General features: G+C 45.3%; 2 protein-coding genes across 3 annotated transcripts in view; both read left to right on the plus strand.

The window, feature by feature from the left end:
• The first annotated feature begins 5,536 nt into the window (after positions 1-5,536).
• Positions 5,537-7,024, plus strand: RRS1 (ribosome biogenesis regulator 1 homolog). The gene has a single exon (XM_050941169.1). The coding sequence runs from the start codon at positions 5,709-5,711 to the stop codon at positions 6,744-6,746; it is 1,038 nt and encodes a 345-aa protein (XP_050797126.1). The 5' UTR covers positions 5,537-5,708; the 3' UTR covers positions 6,747-7,024.
• Positions 7,025-11,757: 4,733 nt separating this feature from the next.
• ADHFE1 (alcohol dehydrogenase iron containing 1) overlaps positions 11,758-22,858 on the plus strand; it is a 36,008-nt gene continuing 24,907 nt past the window's right edge. Inside the window, exons 1-4 of one of the 2 annotated variants that reach the window (XM_050941042.1) lie at positions 11,758-12,169; positions 18,404-18,441; positions 22,115-22,158; positions 22,341-22,394. In XM_050941042.1, the coding sequence (XP_050796999.1) occupies positions 12,114-12,169; positions 18,404-18,441; positions 22,115-22,158; positions 22,341-22,394 (192 nt within the window). In that variant the 5' untranslated portion in view covers positions 11,758-12,113. The remainder of the gene's footprint in view (positions 12,170-18,403; positions 18,442-22,114; positions 22,159-22,340; positions 22,395-22,858) is intronic. The other variant, XM_050941043.1, reaches the window with a different exon arrangement.

Below are 22,858 nucleotides of genomic sequence, written 5' to 3' on the forward strand. Positions count from 1 at the left end.
TTATGTTATGACCTTAACATTAAAGTGTGGTTGTGGTTGAAAAACGACCATCTCTAAAAATCACAGCTCATTGTTTCATATTTTCCCAGGCCATCATCAATGACTTCCACTCTCCAATTTTATTTGGTTTACAATCTTTCCAACAGCCACGATTACACTCACATCCTGCTATCACAAAATCAAACTTTTTTCCTGTCTGCATCATCCCTATCAAAACCAATAAAGATTCTGGAGTCAGAGGTTTAATAGCTAGCAATTTAGTTGATGATACTTGAGGCAGAGTAGAATATAGCTTGCTCTTCAGTTACATTATACAGGTTCTTCAGTGCTTGCAGCATTCAGAGTTTGGTTTCGTCAGTAAATTAAGCAGATATATATCCCACACAGAGGAAACAGGTATGTGCAGTACTAAGGAATCACTATATAAAAATGTATACGGAGTGAAATCTGACACGACTGAAGTCTATGGCCGCACTAGAGTCAGAGGAAGTTTTGCTGTGATTTAAATGTTGATATATAAAAGATTCAAACAGTTCCTTCAGAGCCTTTTGGTACATACATATTTAGATCATTGTAAAAACTTGTATTATTACCAAACCATGAGGTGTATTATTTCCACAAAAAATTGTTACAACACTTTTAGACCTATTTGTACCACAACTTCAAAGCTCCATATAATGTGCTGGGCATGTAATTTCTTTGTAAATAGAAAAAGGTCTTGTCTACAAGTGCTTATGATGGTTTCTGTATAATCATGTATTCAGAGACTTACAAACTGAACCACTTCTTTAGCACAAACCAGAGGGAGGATGAAAAAGAGGGTGTAAAGGTCACCTTTGCACCCCTGAGCTGTGTGCCAGGTCTATTCCCCGGCATAAATTACATTGGCAGCCAACAATCACAAGGGGCTGAAATAGAGTCAGGGCCGCGTAGGGTGGGGGCAAGTGGGGCAATTTGCCCCAGGCCCTGGGTCCTGCAGGAGCCCCCACAAGAATATAGTTTTCTATAGTATTGCAACTTTTTTTATGGAAGGGCCCCCCTGAAATTGCTTTGCCCCAGGCCCCTAAATCTTCTGGGTGGCCCTGAATAGGGTTACCAACCCTATAGGATTGACCTGGAGTCTCCTGGAATCAGCATTGATCTTCTGATGACTACTGAAAGCAATCCAGGAGATTTTAATAGAATATTTCAAGAAAATTACATTATGTCATGTTTAGGGGGGGAGGAATCTCCTGCAATAGCTTCAGTCAGAGTTGGCAACTCTAGGCTGAAATGATTGTCAGAGGTGTGTGAGACATAGGGAATCTCAAGCAATAGCCTTGTTGCTCCAGCAGTGGAATCATACCAGAGTAAAACTGGTGTAATGAAGTGGATAAGCAAGATACTGACTTCACTAGATACTACTCGGAGCAGATAGGAGTGCTGGAATTAAATCCTAAATAGGAATTACCAAAACTGGAGTTTTTGCCTTCAGGAATTCAATTTTTTTTTCCAAACTGATCCTTGCTACCATTCCAAAAAGTAAGCCAAATGCATTGGCATGCTTTCGGTGCTCTGTGCTGTTCCAGCAATACAAAACAACCATAAACTTGATGAGGGCAGATTTACGGCTGCTTTGTGTCATTGGAGCAGCACAAAACAAAGTGTGCCACTGAATCTGCTCCAATGTTTAATACTTTACAGCATTAGTAAAACAGATGAAAATAAAACATGGCAATGGAACTTTCTGATGCAGGAGCCAGATGTGAATATGTCCCATGTTTCTGAAATAGTGCCCATAAGCCTTCAGAAAGATGAGAACTCTCCTTAAAGTCACTTAAATCTGTAATTCTGGCTGAAAACATCAGTTGTCCAGGGAAGTGAACCCAATGTTATATGTATTATAGTGCCTTCTTGTGGTAACCAAGAAAATTGTTCAGAGAGGCATTGATTTGTTTTTAAATACCCAGGACATTTCCTATGTCAGTGGTTCTCCTACTTAAGGCTAAGATTTTGTCATCGGTAATAAACAAAAATTCAGTGATCCTGTGACCTGTCCATGACTTTACTAAAAATAACTGGGAGCAGGGCTAGGTGAGGCGAGAGTGAGTAGAGTCCCGGGGGGGGACTAACAGGCCGAGCCCTGGCTCCAGTGACCATAGTGGAGGGCAGAGCCAGTTCCCCGCTCTGGAGCTGGCTGCAGCTGTGAGATAGGGATGCGCAGCTGACATGCCAAACCCACAGAAAAAATGCAGTCATATATAGAGTGTTGGGGTTCTTAGGGATTGGCTTGTCTTGGCCTTGTTTTGAAATAGGATTAGCTTGATTTTTGGCTTATTGTGAAAGTTGGAGTGCTTATTTACCATGTCAAAGTTGGCAACTGTGGTGTGCAGTCAGAAGGGAAATGCATGGCCCTAGGAAGCTGCGAGGTGGATGCACAATTCCTCTACAGCCCAACCATGGGGCAGGGGTGTGCAACCTCAGCTGCAGCCCCTGCTGCAAGCCGCAGGGTAGGGGCTGCAGGTTTCTGGTTCCAGCCTGTCATGGTATAATTCCCCACTCTGAACCTTAGCATCCAAAAGATGGGGTACCAGCATGAATTCCTCTAAGCTTGATTACCAGCTTAGGACCTGTAGCGCTGTCACCAACCAGGAATTCCAGTGCCTGGTACACTCTGGTCCCTCCAAAACCTTGCCCGGGGAACCCCAAGACCCAGACCCTCTGGATCTTAACACAAGGAAAGAAAACCCTTTCCCCCACCATTGCCTCTCCCAGGCTTCCCCTCCCTGGATTACCCTGGAAGATCACTGTGATTCAAACTCCTTGAATCTTTAAACAGAGAGGAAAATTCACCTTCCCCTCTCCTTCTTTCTCCCCCTCCCAGACTCTCCCTGAGAGAGAAAGTAATCCTAACACAGAGAGAAAATTAACCTTTCTCTCCCCCTTCCCTCCTTTCTCCCCACCAAATCCCTGGTGAATCCAGACCCAGTCCCCTGGGGTCTCACACCAGAATAAAAAAACAATCAGGTTCTTAAACAAGAAAAGCTTTTAATTAAAGAAGGAAAAACAGTAAAAATTATCTTTGTAAATTTAAGATGGAATATGTTACAGGGTCTTTCAGATATAGACACTGGGAATACCCTCCCACTGGGAATACCCTAAGTATTCAAGTACAAATTAAAATCCTTTCAGCAAAATACAAATTTGAACTCCTTCCAGCCAAATACACATTTGAATTCTTCCCAGCCAAATACACATTTGCAAATAAAGAAAACAAACATAACCCTAACTCGCTTTATCTACCTAATACTCACTATTCTGGACATATAAGAGACTGTATCAGAGAGATTGGAGAGAAACCTAGTTGCACGTCTGGTCACTCTCAGAACCCAGAGAGAACAACAACCAAAAACTAACAGCACACACAAAAACTTCCCTCCCTCAAGATTTGAAAGTATCCTGTCCCCTGATTGGTCCTCTGGTCAGGTGACAGCCAGGCTCACTGAATTTGTTAACCCTTTACAGGCAAAAGAGACAGGAAGTACTCCTGTTCTATTAACCCTTAACTATCTGTTTATGACACAGCCCCAGTTGCAGGGAAGGGGCACACAGTCCCACCTCAAGCCCCAGCTTCATCCCCTAACAACTGAAGCCAAAGAAGTCATGAAGGTCCGGTAAAGTCATGGAATCCATGACGGCCATGACCTCCATAACTAAATCACAGCCTTACTCATACTTGATATATGAGCAACAGTCAGGTGGTATGTGGGTTGATTTAAAAAGAAAGAAAACTGCATCATAATTATACCATGCCGCTAATAATTTGCATTGGCTATCTTCTGTTTCTTCTATATATTTTCTGAGAACATAGGATAAAAACTCTGTTCTTCATTAGCAGAGTATAGGTACTTCCATTATCTTCTACTCACTGATGAGTTTGCCTTGATGGCTCTGTTCTGCTTAGCAATGCCTACTGAAAAAAAAATATACTGGCTGAAACAGTCAGGTGCTTGGTTGCTTGACCTTGTTAGATAAGAGAATGCTTGTAGAGGCTGGGAAAAAATGCTTGCAGACACTTTTTGAAGTAACATGTATTCTTTTCTGTACTAACTATGAAGTTATCAGGACATAACAGTTGTTCTTTGCTCCTCTCTTGTATGCTGGGAACGTATGCTGGGAAGGTACAGTGACGACACGACCTAAGTGATGATGCAACCAAGTGGCTAATAAAAACAGTTCGCATCTGCAGAGGGGAGGCTGGTTCTGTATGGAGTGAGGTGGGCAGTTCTCTGTTGTATGGTATGCTACAATAAAGAACTTGCTAGTTGGATTCTTGCTGGTCATTGCCTGTCTCTTTGCGGTCAGACAACGAAACCTGAGCCGGCTGGGATAAGAGAGATCCCCGACATCACTTTCACAGCAGCAAGACAGAAAGGTGGACAAGAAAGACAAATCTGAACTACCTGTCACCAGTCTGCCCAACTGCATGCCAGTAGTGGTTGTTTAAAAAGATTAAGGAGAATGATCGGACACTGCCTTTTAATATGAGCAGAGCAGTTTCCTCTAATCTACAAAAAGAAGTGTGTGTGGTGTTTCATGTGTCTGTAGTTCATGTATACCCTGATTTATTTTACACGTTCCTTCCCTCACCCTCCCCATCCTCATTTTGGATCCTGCCACAGATTTTAGGTCCAAAGTCTGCTCTCAGTAACACTGTTACAATGGAATCTTACTTGTGTAACTCAGAAGAATTTGGCCCTAAGTAAATATGGGCTGGGTGAGCTTGAATAGATAGATGTTTTTGTTGTGATACATGGAATGAACATGTTAAAAATTAAGTAAGTGAAGACTTGGAAAATGTATGCATTTTCAGGCAGAAATATTTTGACAAAGTTTGATAAACCCATTTAGAGAGGCAGACCAGAAAGGATAAAATGTGTAGGTGATGTTAGGTCAGCACTAGCAGAGCAGATACAGTCCTCAGGGAAGCATGCGGCAGACACAGTTGCAGCTATAACAGCACACCTGTGTGTGTACTATTGTAGGTTTGCCGAGTCTCCGGGAATCAAAGCTTAATCTTTAATTAACGATTATGTCATGTGATGATTTTGAAACCTCCAGAAATAAATCCTACTGAGTGTCTGGGGCGGACCAAGGCAGAACCAGGCTCTGGCTCCTAATCCCCAGGCCTCCAAAATGACATTTCCATGCAGCCTTTACAGGCAGCCTACGGCCACCCCCCCTTTCTTAGCACTCTAAGCAGCCACCACAAAGGGGGGGTTAGGGTTTAGTCTCCCTTTCAACTATGGCTAAGGGAAACTACAGGAGCCAGCAAGCAAAGCTGCGCAGATTGTGCACCCGTAACGCACTGCTTTCCTAGCCCGAACCCTCGGACACTAGACTTCAAGCCCCAACACGCACCCAGGACAGGAAGCCGGACTACAAATCCCAGCAGCAATACACACTATTGGCCTGAGCAGCTAGCCCTAGCGCACTACAGCTCCCAGGGGGCAGCGAGGCACCGTTACCACGCGGTAAAGCACAGCCTGAGACAGTGCATTCTGGGAGTTGTTTTTCTGGGTAAAGGGGCCTTCCCGGTTACGGGCGCGCCCATTGGGCCATACACATATCCGGTGCCTCCACGCCAGCCGGAACCGAACCCTTTAACCTTTCTTCAGCCGGGTGAAGCCTCGCGCACGTGGGGTGCGGCTGGCCGGTGTCTCGCGGCCATGGCGGCGCTGTGCGTGGAGGAGTTGCTGGCTCGCGCGGAGCAGCGCGCGGCGGAGCCGCACCCGAGTGTCGCGGTGGAGAAGGAACTGGAGCTGGAGTTCGACCTGGGGAACCTGCTCGCTCTGGACCGGAACGTGCCACCCTCGATGCCGCGCGCCGCGGGGGCCCAGCGCGAGAGCCGCCTGCGCTCGCTGGCCCGGGACAACACGCAGCTGCTGGTGGCCCAGCTGTGGGGGCTGCCGGCGGAGCGCGCCGAGGGGGCGACGGGGCCGCTGGTGGCGCAGCTGCCCGAGCCCTCCTACCGCCTGCCCCGGGAGAAGCCCCTGCCGCGGCCCCGGCCGCCCACCCGCTGGGAGCAGTTCGCCCGGCTGAAGGGTATCCGGCGGCGCAAGCGCACGTCGCTGGTGTGGGACGAGGCGGCCAAGCAGTGGCGGCGGCGCTGGGGCTACAAGCGGGCCGGCGGGGACCCCGCCCGGGACTGGCTCATCGAGGTGCCGGCCGGCGCCGACCCCAACGAGGACCAGTTCGCCAAGCGGCTCCGCGAGAAGCGCGAGAAAGTGGCGCGCAACGAGTTCAACCGCCTCCGCAACATCGCCCGGGGCGCCCTGCCCGGCCGCGGCCTCCACCCCACCGGCCACCAGAGCCGCGCCGAGCTGGGCCGCGCCACGCAAGTGGCCCGCGTTTCCACCGCCTCCCTGGGCCGCTTCCAGCCCCGGCTGCCCAAGGAGTCGCCCGCGCCCCCGCCCAGGGGCGGCAAGAAGCGGCACTTCGAGCCGCTGCTCGGTGACCTGGCGGCCGAGAGGAGCCGGCAGCTGGAGCTGTTGCGGGGCCTGGGCAGCAAGAAGCCGCCGCTCGACCTGACACGCGCCGTCAACAAGCAGCTGCGCGAGGAGGACGCCCAGGCGGCCGCGGACAAGGGCAAGAAGCGCGGGCAGCGGGGCAAGCGGGGCCGGCAGCGCCCGGGAGGCGGCAAGGGCAAGAAAGGCGGGGCCCGGCGTCAGCAGCAGCGGCGCCCGGCGGGCAGAAAGAGGAGCTGAGCTGGGCGCAGGGCTCCTGCCAGACACTGAGCCCGAAGGGACACGGGGCCTGCCGCGGTCTGTGGGGGACGCTGAGCTTCCAGGGAGGCCTCTGGGGAGCTCGCGGGACACTGAGCCTCCTCCATCTGTTCCGAGGGGCTGCATGGGACTGAGCTGTGCTGTCTGTAGCTGCTAAGGACCCCAGGGGCTGGCTTGCTCCCCAGGCCTAGGGATCTTCGCTGCTGGGGCGCCCCTTCCCGCCCTCCTATTTATCAATAAAACCTGCCTTTGTCAAGCTGTCTGCTCGTCAGTGGGAGTGTGTGTGTGTGTGTGTGGGGGGGGTTCCTTAATGGCATGAGGGAGAGATGGGACAGGAGCCCCTAATGACCTGCGGCAGTTGAGCTGGGGTCCTTTACAAGTATAAAACATGTAGCTGTATTGTGTGCTAGTGGCAGAACAGGTAGTGCTGCCTACACCAACAGGATTGGGCTCTGCTCTCCAGAGAGTAAATGGTATCTCACCCAGCTAGATGGAGGTGGAGTTCCAATAAGATAAGAGATACAGGTTCATCTCCACTCCCTTTCCCCAGCTGTTAGGATTTGGATAAGAAGGGATGTAATGTATATTTAAAATAACATGTGCACTCAACCTTACTGCTACTGTACTGTGGTCTTGACTGATTTGGACTGTGCAGGAGTTACACATTTTCAGCTAGCTGTAGAGCATGTGCTCATGCTTTCTCTTTCTGGAGGAACGTGGGCAATATTTCAGAGGTGATCTGCCAAAATTTTTTTTTCTGACTGTGTAAAACATTCTCTGGCGCTCCTTATCTTAGTGTGTATGGGGCTTCTACTGTTTTAGCCTTTTTAGAAACAGCAGAAATGTTCATCTGATTTCTATGGGAGGGCTGTAGAAGATTTTGGATAGTTGTGACATTTAACACCTTTGAGTTGAAAGGGTGAATCTCTGAATAAAAGCAACTCTTGAGCCTGTATGGTGACAGGTTTCAGAGTGATAGCCGTGTTAGTCAGTATCAGCAAAAACAATGAGGAATATTTGTGGCACCTTAGACTAAAATTTATTTGGGCATAAGCTTTTGTGGGCTATGACCCACTTCATCAGAGGCAGGGAGTGGAAAACACAGTAGACAGGTGTGTATATATACACGAAAAGATGGGAGTTGCCTTACCAAGTGGGGAGTCATCTTTTCATGTACTGTGTGTATATATACCTGTCTACTGTATTTTCCACTCCCTGCCTCTGATGAAGTAGATTTTAGCCCACAAAAGCTTACACCCAAATAAATTTTAGTCTCTAAGGCAGAGGTGGGTAAACTACAGCCTGCAGGCTATGTCCATCCATGGGACCGTCCTGCCTGGCCCATGAGGCTTGCCCCCAGCCCCTCCCCTGCTGTGCCCCCTCACCCTGCAGCCTCAGCTAGCTTGCTCACTCTGTCACTGACGCAATGCTCTGGGTGGCTGGGCTGTGAGCTCCTGAGGCGGGGCAGCACAGCTACAGAGCCCGGGCTGACCCAGTGCTCTGAGCTGCATGGTGGCGGTGGCATAGCCCGGCTCCAGCGCTGCCAGCCTAGGGTGATCAGTGCCCAGATTTTGGAGTCTTTTTCATGTATAGGCTCCTATTACCCCCCACCCTGTCCCGATTTTTCACATTTGCTATCTGGTAAACCTATGCCAGCCACTGGTGCTCCAGGCAGCGCTGTAAGGGAGCAGGGGGGGGGTAGGATAGAGGGCAGGGGGGGTTGGGGTGGTGGTTGGAGGTGGGGTATGGATAGGGGTTGGGGCAGTCAGGGGGTTGAATGGGGGAGGGGTCCTGGGGGGGCAGTCAGGAAGGAGGGGGGTTGGATGGGGGAACAGTCAGGGACAGTGGTTCCAGGGGACGGAGAAGGGGTGGTTGGATGGGGCAGGGGTTCCAGGGGGCCCATCAGGGAACAGAAGGTTGGATGGGGCAGGAGTCTAGTGGGGAGAGACTGGAATTAAGTGACATTTTAATGTTTAAATGAAGTAATAGGAACTCTAGTTCCCACAACTTCCTTGTTTCCACAAGGAATGTTACTTGGTTTTTTTTATGTATTTGCTCTTTAATTGAAAAATCAAGTGAAAGCTCATACTGGAAGGGTTTACATACTTCAAAATATTAACACTATCAGAAAAAGTTGTTACTCCTAAGATTTCAGATTCTCAGTTCACATACTTTGGACACAAGCCAGTCAGATGTTACATAGGCCCAGCTTTTCTTAGCAAAAGTACTGTGGATGAGGAAAAGAGAGGGGTTTGAGGGAGCTGAAGGATTGGGATTAGGGTTGGATGACACTCTATTACTCAAGCCTTCAAAACTATCTACTGCATGTAACTTATGTAAACATCACATACTTAATGGTTTTGCTGTAAGTACCATCATTCTGGTGTCAAGTGGTTGGAACTGAGTGTGTCACTACTTTCCAACTTGCCACCTGCTGTAGAGTTCATTTGGATGTAGTCACTGAAGCTATGTCATTGGCAGGACAACAGGTGACTCAGCACTTGTAGCCATGTAAAAGGGACAACTGTTTCAAGCCCAGGCTTAAACTCTAGTCCAGTGGTTCTCAACCAGGGATATGTGCAGAGGTCTTCAAAGGGGTACAACTCATGTAAATATTTGCTTAGTTTTGCAACAAGCTACATAAGAAGCACCAGTAAAGTCAGTACAAACTAAAATTTCATACAGATAATGACTTGTTCAAACTGCTTTATATACTATACACTGAAATGTAAGTACAATATTTATATTCCAATTGATTTATTTTATAATATGAGGAAAATGAGAAAGTAAGCAATTTTTTGGTCATAGTGTGCTGTGACACTTTTTTGTGTTTTTATGTCTGATTTTTGTAACCAAGTACTTAAATGAGGTGAAACTTGGGGGTATGCAAGACAAATCAGACTCCTGAAGGTGGTACAGTAGTCTGGAAAGGTTGAGAACCACTGCTCTAGTCTCAGCATATCCTGTAAAATTCAGTCTGGATTGCACAACAGCCAGAATGCAACAGATCTTTGAGAGTCGCAAGAATTTTGGAGGGATGGTATAGCCATTAATTATTAGCATTGTAGAGCTAAAAATGCTCTGGATATGGATCTCTGAGAGGCTATACTGGGAGAAGATAGGGAGTGGGACCCCCAGGGCTGTTGCTAGTTGTGAAAACTGGAGTGTTTAAAAGATTTCAGAAATAAATGGGAGAAGTATTAAGAGCTCTTGTTTTTTTTACCCTAGGGTAGACTTTTTTTGGCTGAAAACCTTTAATACTCTTAATTAAAAGACTTGTCTGATTACTGATATAATTGAGATCGTAATGTTAAAATGGAGGCAGCTTTTTGAGCAAATACTATTATAAAAAATACACCACCTCCATGAATTTACACACTGGCTTTTTTATAGCAGTCTGTAGCAGATAATAACTTGTTAAAAAAAAGTTATATTTCTGTAACCAACAATTCAACCATATGTATATTATTTTAGGATACTGTGTTTTGCTTCTCCAAGGGAATGGAAGGGATATCCAAACCCTAATCAGGTCTAATGTAATGTCTCCATTTGCTCTCTTCCCATGCTACTTTTATAAGTACCTCTGAGTATGACACCCCTTTGCTTCCTAGAATGCAGAAGTATCAGCTGGATTCTGAAAGATGGAACATACCTATTTTTAAAAAATTAATTGTAGGCCCTGTCACCTGAACTAATCAAACTGATGTGTGTTGATTTTAATATTAATATTGCATTTCTGGGGTGCCTTTATTTCTAAAGTACATCTCACATTTTATCTAGGGATCTCTATCCACTTACTGTCTGCATTCAAATACGACCCATGGTTTTAAAAGTTTAGTCCACATTTTGAACTAAGTAATTGGCACTCTTTCGCTGTTCAGGTCAGTCTCCTAAACTGAGAGATTGCTATTTGTCTTTTACATTGGCTTTTAAATTTTGCCTCTGACTAATCTCTTTATGGAAGGAAGAGATACCTATTTTTTAAAAACTGCTTTCTGCCTCATGGCAGTCTAAGGCCTCAAGCCTGCATATGTATGTGCTACACTTCCTTCTCTATGCACACCCTATCCGTGGCCCCACAAAGTCATGAGAGCTCCTGGTCGATCTCCTGGTCAACCTCCTCCTAGCCCTGGCTAAAACGGTCATCTACACAACCAGGGAGAGGAGGTTGGCCAATGGAGACCCCTGTGACTGTGGGACTTGTTTCCAATCCTCTGTCCGTTCACGTATCCTGGCAGAGTTCCTCTGGGCGGCATCTACTGGCTCCCTTAACGCCTTTGAGGAGCAGTGGGCGCTGTCCAGGGTTTTCTGCTCAGTGTCCCTGTCAGGCTCCCTTCTTTTATCCCTCTGACCGCACTCCTGTCCCTGTTCTTTTATTAGTTGTCCCTCGAACTCAGTTGGGTTTTGAGGTCCTATAGACCCTCCCCTTAGGCTGAGGGGGGCATCCTTTAGCAGTGGGTGGGCTTCCGGAACCCAACAGGTATGTATGTGCTAAACTAAGGCAGTTAGAGTTATGGATATACTTTTAGTTTCTGCAGGATTGGAGCCCTATTTTGGTAATTTGAGTTTATATAGGCAGGTTTTAGAGGGGAAAAATCAAAACTTTAATTACAGCGTCACCAGATGCTTGATTCACTATGAAATGAACAATAAGTGAGGCAGAGGTGTGCAGGAAAAAGTAAGGATTCTGTTTGGGAGGAGAGATTTTCTCAGATAGGAGCTGTCCATAAATTACTTAAAACATTGTTTGGTAGCTTCAGGACCTCTCCCATCCTTTTATAACACTGAAACAAACAAAATGTAAGGACCTATCCACCACTGAAAGTGTTTTATGAACAGTCTTATAACAATATAAACTTGTTGAAATTTTGTAAGTACCCTATTCTGCTAGGGGTGAACAAGCCAGTAGTAAACACCAATGGTTTTCAGCCTCTGGTCTGTGGACACATGAGGGGCTGCAGACTTAAGATTTCCGAAGGGATCTGCCCCTCTATTTTGATTTTTTTTAAAGGTGTCCACAAATGAGAAAAGGCTGAAAAACCCTGGTATAGCCAAATACATAGATCAGTGATTCGAATCTCTGCCTTAGCTCAGATGGAGCAGGTAGCCAAAGACGGGTGTTCAAAGCGATCCAGCTAGCCTGTGTCCCTGCAGCCGATTTTGTCATGTGGAGGCCAGATCCAGGGAAAGCCCACAGGGAGGGGAGGGGAGGGGAGAGAGTTCAGCAAATAACTTGCAGTCCCGCCTGCCCCCTCGCTCTCCCATGCATGCTGTGTGCAGCTGAGCTGCTGCCGCTCGCTTTCCTGGCAGGCCCTGCTGGTGCCCTGCCGTCACCCAGCAGCCGCCGCGATGGCAGGAGGACGGGAAAGAGTCGCTCACTTGCTGAGGCAGCTGCAGCGCGCAGCGTGAGTGTTTGCCCCTGGGCTTGCCACGGTCCCCTTCCCTGATCCCCCGGGCTTGGGGGGGGGGGGGGGAGGGAGGGAAGGAAGGAAGAGTAGGTGACATGAGATGGCTGACAAGTCAATTTTGGAAGCCTCTTTAGTAAGAGCCAGAGAATGCAAGCAACACATTTCATAGATCTGCAAGCTCCACAGAGGCAGGACTGTGTGCAGTTTAGAGACTTGTTCCATTTGTAGGGTATTTTCTGGGAGCAGCGTGAATGCATAGGAGAAGAGTCCCACCCCCACATCCAGCAAACCGTGTCTGCCTCCTCTGTCCTGCATTGGGAAATGACTAACTCCTCAGCTGCCTTTTCTCTTTATGTCTATTGCTGTGAAGGGGCAGGAGCAGGTACGCCTGCTGCAGGAAAGGAAGAAAGTCTCTTTAACTATGTGTCGTGGTGTTCTCAATGGACAGAACTAGTTTTGCTGTTTAATCCAAATCTGCATCATATCTCTCATTCACCTCAAAACCTTGTGCTCAGGCCTTGCTGCTGGCATTAGCCTGTGCACTGCATGTGTCAAAGTAGGAAAATGCACGGGTGTCATATGAAGGCTTTCAAACATGATGTTACAAACTACTAATACAAAATCACCTGAAGAAATACTCTCTCAAAAAAGCCAGGGTGAGCAAATCTAATCATACATCTGTCCATTCTGACTGCCTCTCAGTAGTCTAAACATAAGTGTAGATTTGGGCCAAAGTACATAAGAATGGCCATACTAGGTCCATCTAGCCCAGTATCCTGTCTTCTGACAGTGGCCAATGCAGCTGCTTCAGAGGGAATGAATAGAACAGGTAATCATCAAGTGATCCATCCCTTGTCACCCATTCCCAATTTCTGACAAGCATAGGATAGGGAAACACCATCCCTGCCCATTCTGGCTAATAGCCAGACTCCTCAGTGCAGATTATCCAACCTCTGTGTAACACTGTCTGCATTTTTCTTAAGACTACTTATTTAATCTGGAGAAGGGCAAGTAACCCAATATTGGACATACTATGATTATTTTTCTTTTGTAAATGCAGTAGTAGTGAAATGGTAAGTGACAGCTGAAACCATATATTTCCCAGTTGTGTGCATCACAGAAACCATCACCTCTAATTGACACTGGCATTGATGGTCTCAGTATAGTTGGCCACTCTTAAAACTGAGTGTAATCAAAATCAGTGTATTGTCTAATTAATCATTAGAGCACCTAGAGCTTTGGAAAGGTATCTTTTTATCATTTAACATCTTCAGATAGGGGATACCCTTCGTGTCCCCAGAACTAGCAGCAGTTACTTCCTCATCTTCTTTCACAGTACTCAGACCTAACTGTGCCTTGTGGCTGCTGCACACCAGCCCGACAGAAGTGCAGGGCTTGCTCCGCACTCATCTCCTTAGGGATCCATCAGTACAACACAAGAAGCTTTTGCTTAATGCAAATTTCATGCTACTACCATCCCATCTTCCTCACCCTCCAGTGGAGTGATTCTTCTTCCCTGGGATCCTCGCCCCTCTTGTAATCTGCCTATTTAGCCTCTTCTGTGGCCTCTATCACTATGTACTCTGACTCCTGTGAGGTAGGGAAGTGTTCTCTCTACTTTAGGCATGTTCTCTGGTGTTTCCATAGGCACCTATTCTCCTAGTACAATTTAAGCATAAATGGTTTGAGGAACTAATTTAAACTGCACCAAAATCAGACCTAAGCTGCACTCAGACACATTTAAATTAGGGTCTAACAATTCAGCATTTGTGTAATAAAGAAACATCGTTACCCATGTGGAACACTAGATGGCAGTCCCTGTTTTTGACAAATCTTGTGAGCTGTTGTGGCAAGATAAATTACTTAGGGTACGTCTACACTACGAGATTATTCCGATTTTACATAAACTGGTTTTGTAAAACATTGTATAAAGTCGAGTGCACACGGCCACACTAAGCACATTAATTTGGCAGTGTGCGTTCATGTACCGAGGCTAGTGTCGATTTCCAGAGCATTGCACTGTGGGTAGCTATCCCGTAGCTATCCCATAGTTCCCGCAGTCTCCCCCGCCCCTTGGAATTCTGGGTTGAGATCCCAGTGCCTGATGGGGCAAAAAACATTGTTGCAGGTGGTTCTGGGTACGGCCTCGCCCCTCTCTCCGTGAAAGCAGCAGACAACTGTTCTGTGCTTTTTTCCTGGGTGAACTGTGCAAACGCCATAGCACAGTAAGCATGGACCCTACTCAGATCAAGACCGCAATCGTGGACGTTGTAAACGCCTCGCGCATTCTCGTGCAGTCTATGCTGAACCAGGACCTGCAAAGCCAGGTGAGGAGGAGGAGGCTACGGCAGGACGGCGACGAGAGTGATGAGGACATGGATACAGAATTCTCTCAAACCGCGGGCCCCTGCCCTTTGGAGATCCTGCTGGTAATGGGGCAGGTTCTAGCCATTGAATGCCGATTTTGGGCCTGGGAAACAAGCACAGACTGGTGGGACCACATAGTTTTGCAGGTTTGGGATGATTCCCAGTGGCTGCGAAACTTTTGCACGCGTAAGGGCACTTTCATGGAACTTTGTGACTTGCTTTTCCCTGCCCTGAAATGCCAGAATACCAAGATGAGAGCAGCCCTTACAGTTGAGAAGCGAGTGGCAATAGCCCTCTGGAAGTTTGCAGCGCCAGACAGCTACCGGTCAGTCGGGAATCAATTTGGAGTGGGAAAATCTACTGTGGGGGCTGCTGTGGTGCAAGTTGCCAAAGCAATCATTAAGCTGCTGCTACGAAAGGTTGTGACTCTGGGAAACATGCAGGTCATAGTGGATGGCTTTGCTGCAATGGGATTCCCTAACTGTGGTGGGGCAATAGATGGAACCCATATCCCTACCTTGGCACCGGAGCACCAGGGCACCCAGTACGTAAACCGCAAGGGATACTTTTCAATGGTGCTGCAAGCACTGGTGGATCACAAGGGACGTTTCACCAACATCCACGTGGGATGGCCAGGAAGGGTTTATGACGCTCGCGTCTTCAGGAACACTACTCTGTTTAAACGGCTGCAGCAAGGGAATTACTTTCCAGACCAGAAAATAGCAGTTGGGGATGTTGAAATGCCTGTAGTTATTCTGGGGGACCCAGCCTACCCCTTGATGCCAGGGCTCATGAAGCCATACACAGGCAGCCTGGACAGTAGTCAGGAGTTGTTCAACTACAGGCTGAGCAAGTGCAGAATGGTGGTAGAATGTCCATTTGGCCGTTTAAAGGCACGCTGGCACACATTACTGACTCGCTCAGACCTCAGCCAAACCAACGTTCCCATTGTTATTGCTGCTTTGCTGTGTGCTCCACAATCTCTGTGAGAGTAAGGGGGAGACCTTTATGGTGGGGTGGGAGGCTGAGGCAAATCACCTGGCAGCTGATTTCGCGCAGCCAGACACCAAGGTGATTAGAAGAGCACACCAGGAAGCGGTGTGCATCAGAGAAGCTTTGAAAACGAGTTTCCTCACGGGCCAGGGTACGGTGTGACTGCTGTGTTTGTTTCCCCTTGATGAACCCCATCCCTTGATTGACTCATTCCCTGTAAGCAACCCACCCTCCCCCTTTGATTACAGCTTGCTTAAGCAAATAAATTCACTATTGTTTAAAAATCATGTATTCTTTATTAAGTCATTATAAAAAGAGGGAGAGAACTGACAAGGTAGCCCGGGTGTGGTTTGGGAGGAGGATAGGAGGGAAGGAAAAGGCCACTAAAAAAATTTCAAAGTAATGATAGCCTTTTGGTTGGGCTGTCAACGAGGGTGGAGGGGGCGGGTGCACGGAGCTTCCCCCCATGCATTCTTACACGTCTGGGTGAGGAGGGTATGGAACATGGTGAGAGTGGTTACACAGGGGCTGCAGCAGCATTCTGTGACCCTGCTGCTGTTCCTGAAGCTCCACCAGACGTCGGAGGATGTCAGTTTGATCACGCAGCAGCCCCAGCGTTGCATCCTGTCACCGCTGATCTTCCTGCCTACACCTCTGATCTTCCTTCCGCCACCTCTCATCTCAAGCGCCCCTCCTGTCCTCACGTTCACTGGCATCTTTCCTGTAATTTGATACTATGTCCTTCCACTCATTCAGATGAGCTCTTTCATTGCGGGTCACTTCCATGATTTCCGAGAACATTTCGTCTCGCATCTTTTTTTTCCTCTGCCTTATCTGAGATAGCCTTTGGGATGGAGTAGGGAGGCTTGAAAAATTTGCAGCTGCATGAAGGAGGGAAAAAAGGAAGAGAAGTATTTAAAAAGATACATTTTACAGAACAATGCTTATTCTCTTTCATGGTGAACAGCACTATTCACCTTAAATAGCACATGTGATTTGACTACAAGGTCGCATTTTGCATCTTAATATTGAGTGCCTGCGGCTCTGGTGTTAGAGATCTCACAGATGCAGGTCCAGGCAGCAGAATTCAGCTTGCATGCAGCCATGGTAAGCCATTGTCTTTCGGCTTCTGCAGCCTTCATATACACAGTGCCCTCCTTTCCCAAATACCAAGCAAATCCCGTTCAGTGCTGCTTCTTTCCTGTTAACATGCAGCAGCAGAAACCACCCCCACCCCCCATCCAATTCTCTGGGATGATCGCTTTACCCCTCCCTCCTCGCGTGGCTGGTAGCTGGGAAGATCCCGGCTAGCCAAACGCGAAAAAGCTCAGCGCCATTCCCCCACCCTCCCATCCCCCTGCTTGGCTACCTGCAGGAAAGGATTTCTTTTAAGCAACAGGCAAACAGCCCAGTAGGAATGGCCATCTCTGTCCCCTTAATTAAATTCCTGAATTTCAACCTCCTGAGGATAACACAGCGAGATAAAGAATGGATGTTGTTTGAATGCCAGCAATCACCGGGACCATACACAGCTAGGCTTTGTCATGCAATGATACCAGATTACTTGCTACATGCATGGCATGGTCAAGTGTCCTACCATGGAGGATGGAATAAGGCTGCCCTGCCCAGAAACCTTCTGCAAAGGCTTTTAGAGTACCTCCAGGAGAGCTTCATGGAGATGTCCCTGGAGGATTTCCGCTGCATCCCCAGACATGTTAACAGACTTTTCCAATAACTGTACTGGCCGCGAATGCATCCCAAGTCCTCAGAGCAAATTAATCATTAAAAAATGCTTGCTTTTAAACCATATTTTATATTTACAAAGGTACACTCACCAGAGGTCGCTTCCATGGCTTCACTGTCTGGGCTAGTGGCTTGGGAGGGCTGGAAGGGTAATTCCGTCTGGGTGAGAAAAAGCTCCTGGCTGTTGGGGAGAACAGAGTGCTGTGTGCTCTCTGCAAGCTGGTCCTCCTGTTCCTCCTCCTCATCTTCTCCGTCCACAGAATCCTCAGCTATGGCTGAGATTACCACCCCCACCTCGGAATCCATGGACGGGTGGGGTAGTGGAGGCGGACCTCCCTAGAATTGCATGCATGCAGCTCAGCGTAGAAGTGACATGTTTTTGGCCCTGCCCTGGACCTTCCGTTTGCTTCTTTGGTTTTCTGGTAGGCTTGTCTGAGCTCCTTAACTTTCACACAGCACTGCACTGAGCCTCTGGTGTGGCCTTCTCCATCATGGCCTTGGAAATTTTTTGAAATGTTTTTTCATTTCATCTTTTGGAACGGAGTTCTGTTAGTACAGAATCCTCTCCCCATATAGCGATTAGATCCAGTAACTCCCATGCGGTCCATGCTGCAGCTCTTTTTCGATTCTCAGGAGACTGCATTGTTACCTGTGCTGAGGAGCTCTGCGTGGTCACCTGTGCTGGTGAGCTCTCCACGCTGGCCAAACAGGAAATGAAATTCAAAAGTTCACAGGGCTTTTCCTATCTACCTGGCCAGTGCATCCGAGTGCAGATGGCTTTCCAGATTGGTCACAGTGGTGCACTGTGGGATACCGCCCGGAGGCCAATACCGTCAATTTGCGGCCACACTAACCCTAATCCGACATGGCAATACCAATTTCAGCGCTACTCCTCTCGTCGGGGAGGAGTACAGAAACTGGTTTAAAGAGCCCTTTATATCAATATAAAGGGCCTCGTTGTGTGGACGGGTGCAGGGTTAAATCGGTTTAACACTACTAAAATCGGTTTAAACGCGTAGTGTAGACCAGGCCTTACAAGTCATGACGATTGCTCTTAGATGTAGACTTGTTAAAGTCTTTGCTTTCCTATTTCTTTTTTAAACAGATATTTCTTTTGCTTTTAATTAGATGCCAGTGTCCGGCTCATTCCCACACTTACTCTCAAGGTAAGATTATCCTTAATGTGTGTGTCCCAAATGATTCTGCATTTTCACTTTTTCAAATTCAGGCTTGCATTCAATAAAAGTTACAACAAAGGTAGGGCAAAGTGATAATAAATATAGCATACTTAGAAAGTGTATGTAATCGATACCAAAGACAAGTAAAAACCATTTGAATTAGGACTGTCAAACAATTTTTTTCAAATCATAATTAACCATGAGTTTAAAAATAGTTGCAATTAATCTCATTGTTAAACAATAATGAATGCCAATTTAAATTTATTATAACTATTTTGGATGTTTTTCTACACTTTCAAATATATTGATTTCAATTACAACACAATACAAAGTGTACAGTGCTCACTTTATTTTTTTATTACAAATATTTGCACAGTAAAAAGGTAAACAAAAGAAATAGTATTTTTAAATTCACCTCATACAAGTATAGTAATGCAATTTCTTTATTGTGACAGTGCAATTTACAAATGTAGAATTTTTTTTTTTACATAACTCCACTCAAAAACAAAACAATATAAAACTTCAGAGCCTACAAGTCGAAGCATGAAGGGGCATGTGAATACTTAGCATATCTGGCATTTAAATACCTTGCAACGTTGGCTACAACCTAAGTTCTCTCTAAGCTGCACAGCCACGCAGCAGGCTATCAAGGGCCACGCAAGCAGGATGAGGAGCCCCTTCCCTGGCCTGACCTGGCCTGGCCCAGCCCAGCCCCACTGGAGCTGCCACAATCAGAGAGAGGCACCTCAACCATCTGCCCCAGCGCTGAGCCCCCTCCCACATCTGAACCCCTTGGCCCCACCCTTGCCATACATCACCTCCATATTGGTGCACATATCAAAACTCATTTTGCACGTGGACTTAAAAAATTAGAGGGAACACTGGCTACAACAGTACTGTTCTCGCTTTCAAGTGATATTGTAAATAAGAAGAGGGCAGCATTATCTCCTGTAAATGTAAACAAACTTGTTTGACTGATTGCCTGAACAAGAAGTAGGACTGAGTGGACTTGTATGAGGTGAATTGAAAAATATTTGTATTATGTGTTGTAATTGAAATCAATATATTTGAAAATGTAGAAAAACATCCAGAAATATTTATAATAAATTTAAATTGGCATTCTATTATTGTTTAACAGTGCGATTAAAACTGCAATTAATCATGACCTTTTTAATCTAGTTATTTTGATTTGTGTTAATCCCATGCATTAACTGTGATTAATTTACAGCCCTAATTTTAATATGAAATTGGATATTTTCCCCAATCATGTATAAAGGAACATTATAAACATTACAGATACAATATATATATATATATTTCACTTTTAATTCTATAAGTATTAAATCTGCTTTCATCATTTTTATATATGAAGTGTCCTTTCATAATCATTGAATAAATCCTGTAAGTATGTTTTTAAAATGCTGGAAATATGCCAAGAGATTGGAATAGACTGCTCTTATAAATAGAAATTAAAACTATAGCCTACATTTTCATAAGTGGTTAGTGATTTTGAATGGGTCAATTTAGGGCTAGAGTCAAGGGTTAGGCAACTCAAGCTGGGTTCTCAAAAATTGAGCCATTTAAAGTCATTAGCCACTTATGAAAATTTGAACCTGCGTCTTTAACTCTTCATCTCCAGTGTTAGGCCTTGTTGATCTTGCAATCAGATTCAATTAGGATGACCAGATGTCCTGATTTTATAGGGACAGTCCCGATTTTTGGGTCTTTTTCTTATATAGGCTCCTATTACCCCCTACTCTCTGTCCTTATTTTTCACATTTGCTGTCTGGTCACCCTAGTTTCAATAGAGTAGATCCTTGTGCCATGGAGTTTTACATGGAAAGTACTTTCTCAGATACACCTAGTTGCAGGATTGGGGCTCTGGAAATTCGGATATAATGCGATAAAGCAGCGCTCCGGGGGGCAGGGCTGCGCACTCCAGCGGATCAAAGCAAGTTCGATATAACGCGGTTTCACCTATAACGGGTTAGATTTTTTGGCTCCTGAGGACAGCATTATATTGAGGTAGTGGTGTATTTAACACTTATACAATTCACTTCAGTCAGAGATCTCCAAGAGCTTTACAAAGATGCATACCATCACCATTTTGCTGATGGAGAAACTGAAGCACCAAGAGGGTAAATTTATTTGCCCAACATCACACAGCAAGAAAATGGGAGAGCTGGAAGTAGATCTGAGGTCTCCTGACTAACTGTTTGGTGGCCTATTGAGTTAATTCAAGACAGGTCTGAGTGAAGGTGAAGTTTACATGGTGTAGGAATCTCACCTGTATACTCAACAGTCTACAGCAAAAATTGATGATACAGAGTAGCAAGGCTATTATCAGTTTTATAGATCTCTAAAAAGTGGGGAATGACTTAATAGCAACTTCTGCCTGAAAAATGTCTGTTTCATGCCAGTGTTCTGCAGAAACAATACAGTTTTTATGGCACAATAAAGTCCTTAATGAAAGTTAAGCTGTACCAAAGAATACAAGAGCAGAACTTCTATTTTACCATCAAAAGGAAATGGATGTAAGGGGCTTGGACTTGTCCTCAGACTGACAAATTAATTACTGAAACAGCAACAGAGTCCCATACTAGAAAAGGTGAAACGTGTACAGCCTGGCAAGGGGCAGTAATGGACGAACTGGTTGTAGCAGGCCTGTGCTTGAATAGAGCGCACATAAAGGGATCCTAATGTTTGTGTTGTTCTTGTGGATCAGCACTCAAATGCAACGCAAAGCACTTGTAGGCTCACTATCATGGCTTCATTCATTGGATCTGAATCCAAATAGTAAGTTTCCACTTCATATACCATTCATATGGAATGACTTGATCTTTTGCTGGGAGAGCAGAATATTTTATCTTGTTTTGTTTTTTGTCTCTCTGAAACTCTCTTTATTCAATTTTGTGGCAAACTTGTGAGTATGCAGATCTTTCCATAGCTTGTACGAGAAAGATTTGGCAATGGGGAGATGAGATGACTGAAAGTGTAGGATTTCCATACTAGTTCAGAGCAAGGGGCCATTGTAAATCCTGACTCCAATCTTTCTTCAGTTTCTTGTGTACAAATAGTGCCTTTTACCCAAGTATGTGTTGTGTTATATGTAATGAATATTGCCCTGGAGGCCAATGTATACCTATCTCCTAGATCTGGATATAACACACATGTCGTGGAATCTAAGTGCTGTGCAAATACTGGAGTCTGTATTATCATTTGAAATGGATCTTTCATCTTTTGAGATTCTTAGCAAATATTTTAGCTATAAATACATGCAAAATTGCTGATAACTTATTCAGAGCATGTAAGAACAAAGAACTAACTTTTTAAAAAAATTCCACTCTTATTCAATTATGTCAACATATATCAAACTAGCCCGTCAATGGGACTACTTATATGGATAGGTTTGCAGGACCAGTAGTGGTTCGAGCCAGTGTTCAGCATGAGTAAGGGCTGGAAAACTCAGACCCAAAACAAGCAAATCCCCCAAAAAAATGGAAATATAAAAGTCAAACAAGGAGCAATATGTAAATACATTTTTTAAAAATCACATTTTAAAGCCAGGGAGTTCCTTAGCTGAAACTGTTGAAAATTGTAATGGAGACTTGTTTTACATATCAAATTTCCTGCTAATGCTATTATTTAATTTCCATTCCAGCTCCTGAACATGCTGCTTTGAGGAGAACAGACTATGCTTTTGAGGTAGATTTAACAAATACCATTTTCCATTTAGAGAGAAGATTTGGTATGTTATATAAGTTTAAGTGTGGCCTTTTATAAAAGGTATTTCAATTATTAAAATGGTGTATTCACAATTGAAGCATTTGGATTGAGTTCCATGTAGTTATATTTCTAAAACAACTATTCTTCAATTATTTTTGTAGATGGCTGTGTCAAATATCAGATATGGAGAAGGTGTTACTAAAGAAGTAGGCATGGTAAGCTCTTATCTGGTACATCTTTCACCTATGAAATGTTACTTTCCAATGAAATGATGATATTTACCAGCAACTGACATTAATTTTAGCTGATTACAGAAATGTTTGTATTGTACATCAAATTTAAAAGACTTAAGATTAAATATCTTGTATCAGGAACTGAAAATATACTTTTTTGTAACAAATAGTTATAATATGAGTTACACATATGCAAATATGTAGTGGTAAACACAAGTGTGGTGGTGTCATTAATTATTATTTGTCTTGCCATAGCGCCTAGATAATAGTATTGAAACTTTCATTCTTAACCCATATACTCTGTTGTTCTTAATGATTAAAAAGAAGAAAAAAAAAGCTTTTTGGGGCTGAAAATTGCCCATCTTCAGCCTATAAGTGAAATTTTGGAAACCTTTTAAAAACAATAAATAGGAGATTTAAAAATATTTCTCAGCTTTCCAGACCAA

This window comes from Gopherus flavomarginatus, chromosome 2 (genome assembly GCF_025201925.1).
Source record: "Gopherus flavomarginatus isolate rGopFla2 chromosome 2, rGopFla2.mat.asm, whole genome shotgun sequence".
Lineage (NCBI taxonomy): Eukaryota > Metazoa > Chordata > Testudines > Testudinidae > Gopherus > Gopherus flavomarginatus.

Bases quoted from the DNA above. Each gene is read 5' to 3' on its own strand.
- RRS1 (XM_050941169.1), top strand. From the start codon at position 5,709: ATGGCGGCGCTGTGCGTGGAGGAGTTGCTGGCTCGCGCGGAGCAGCGC.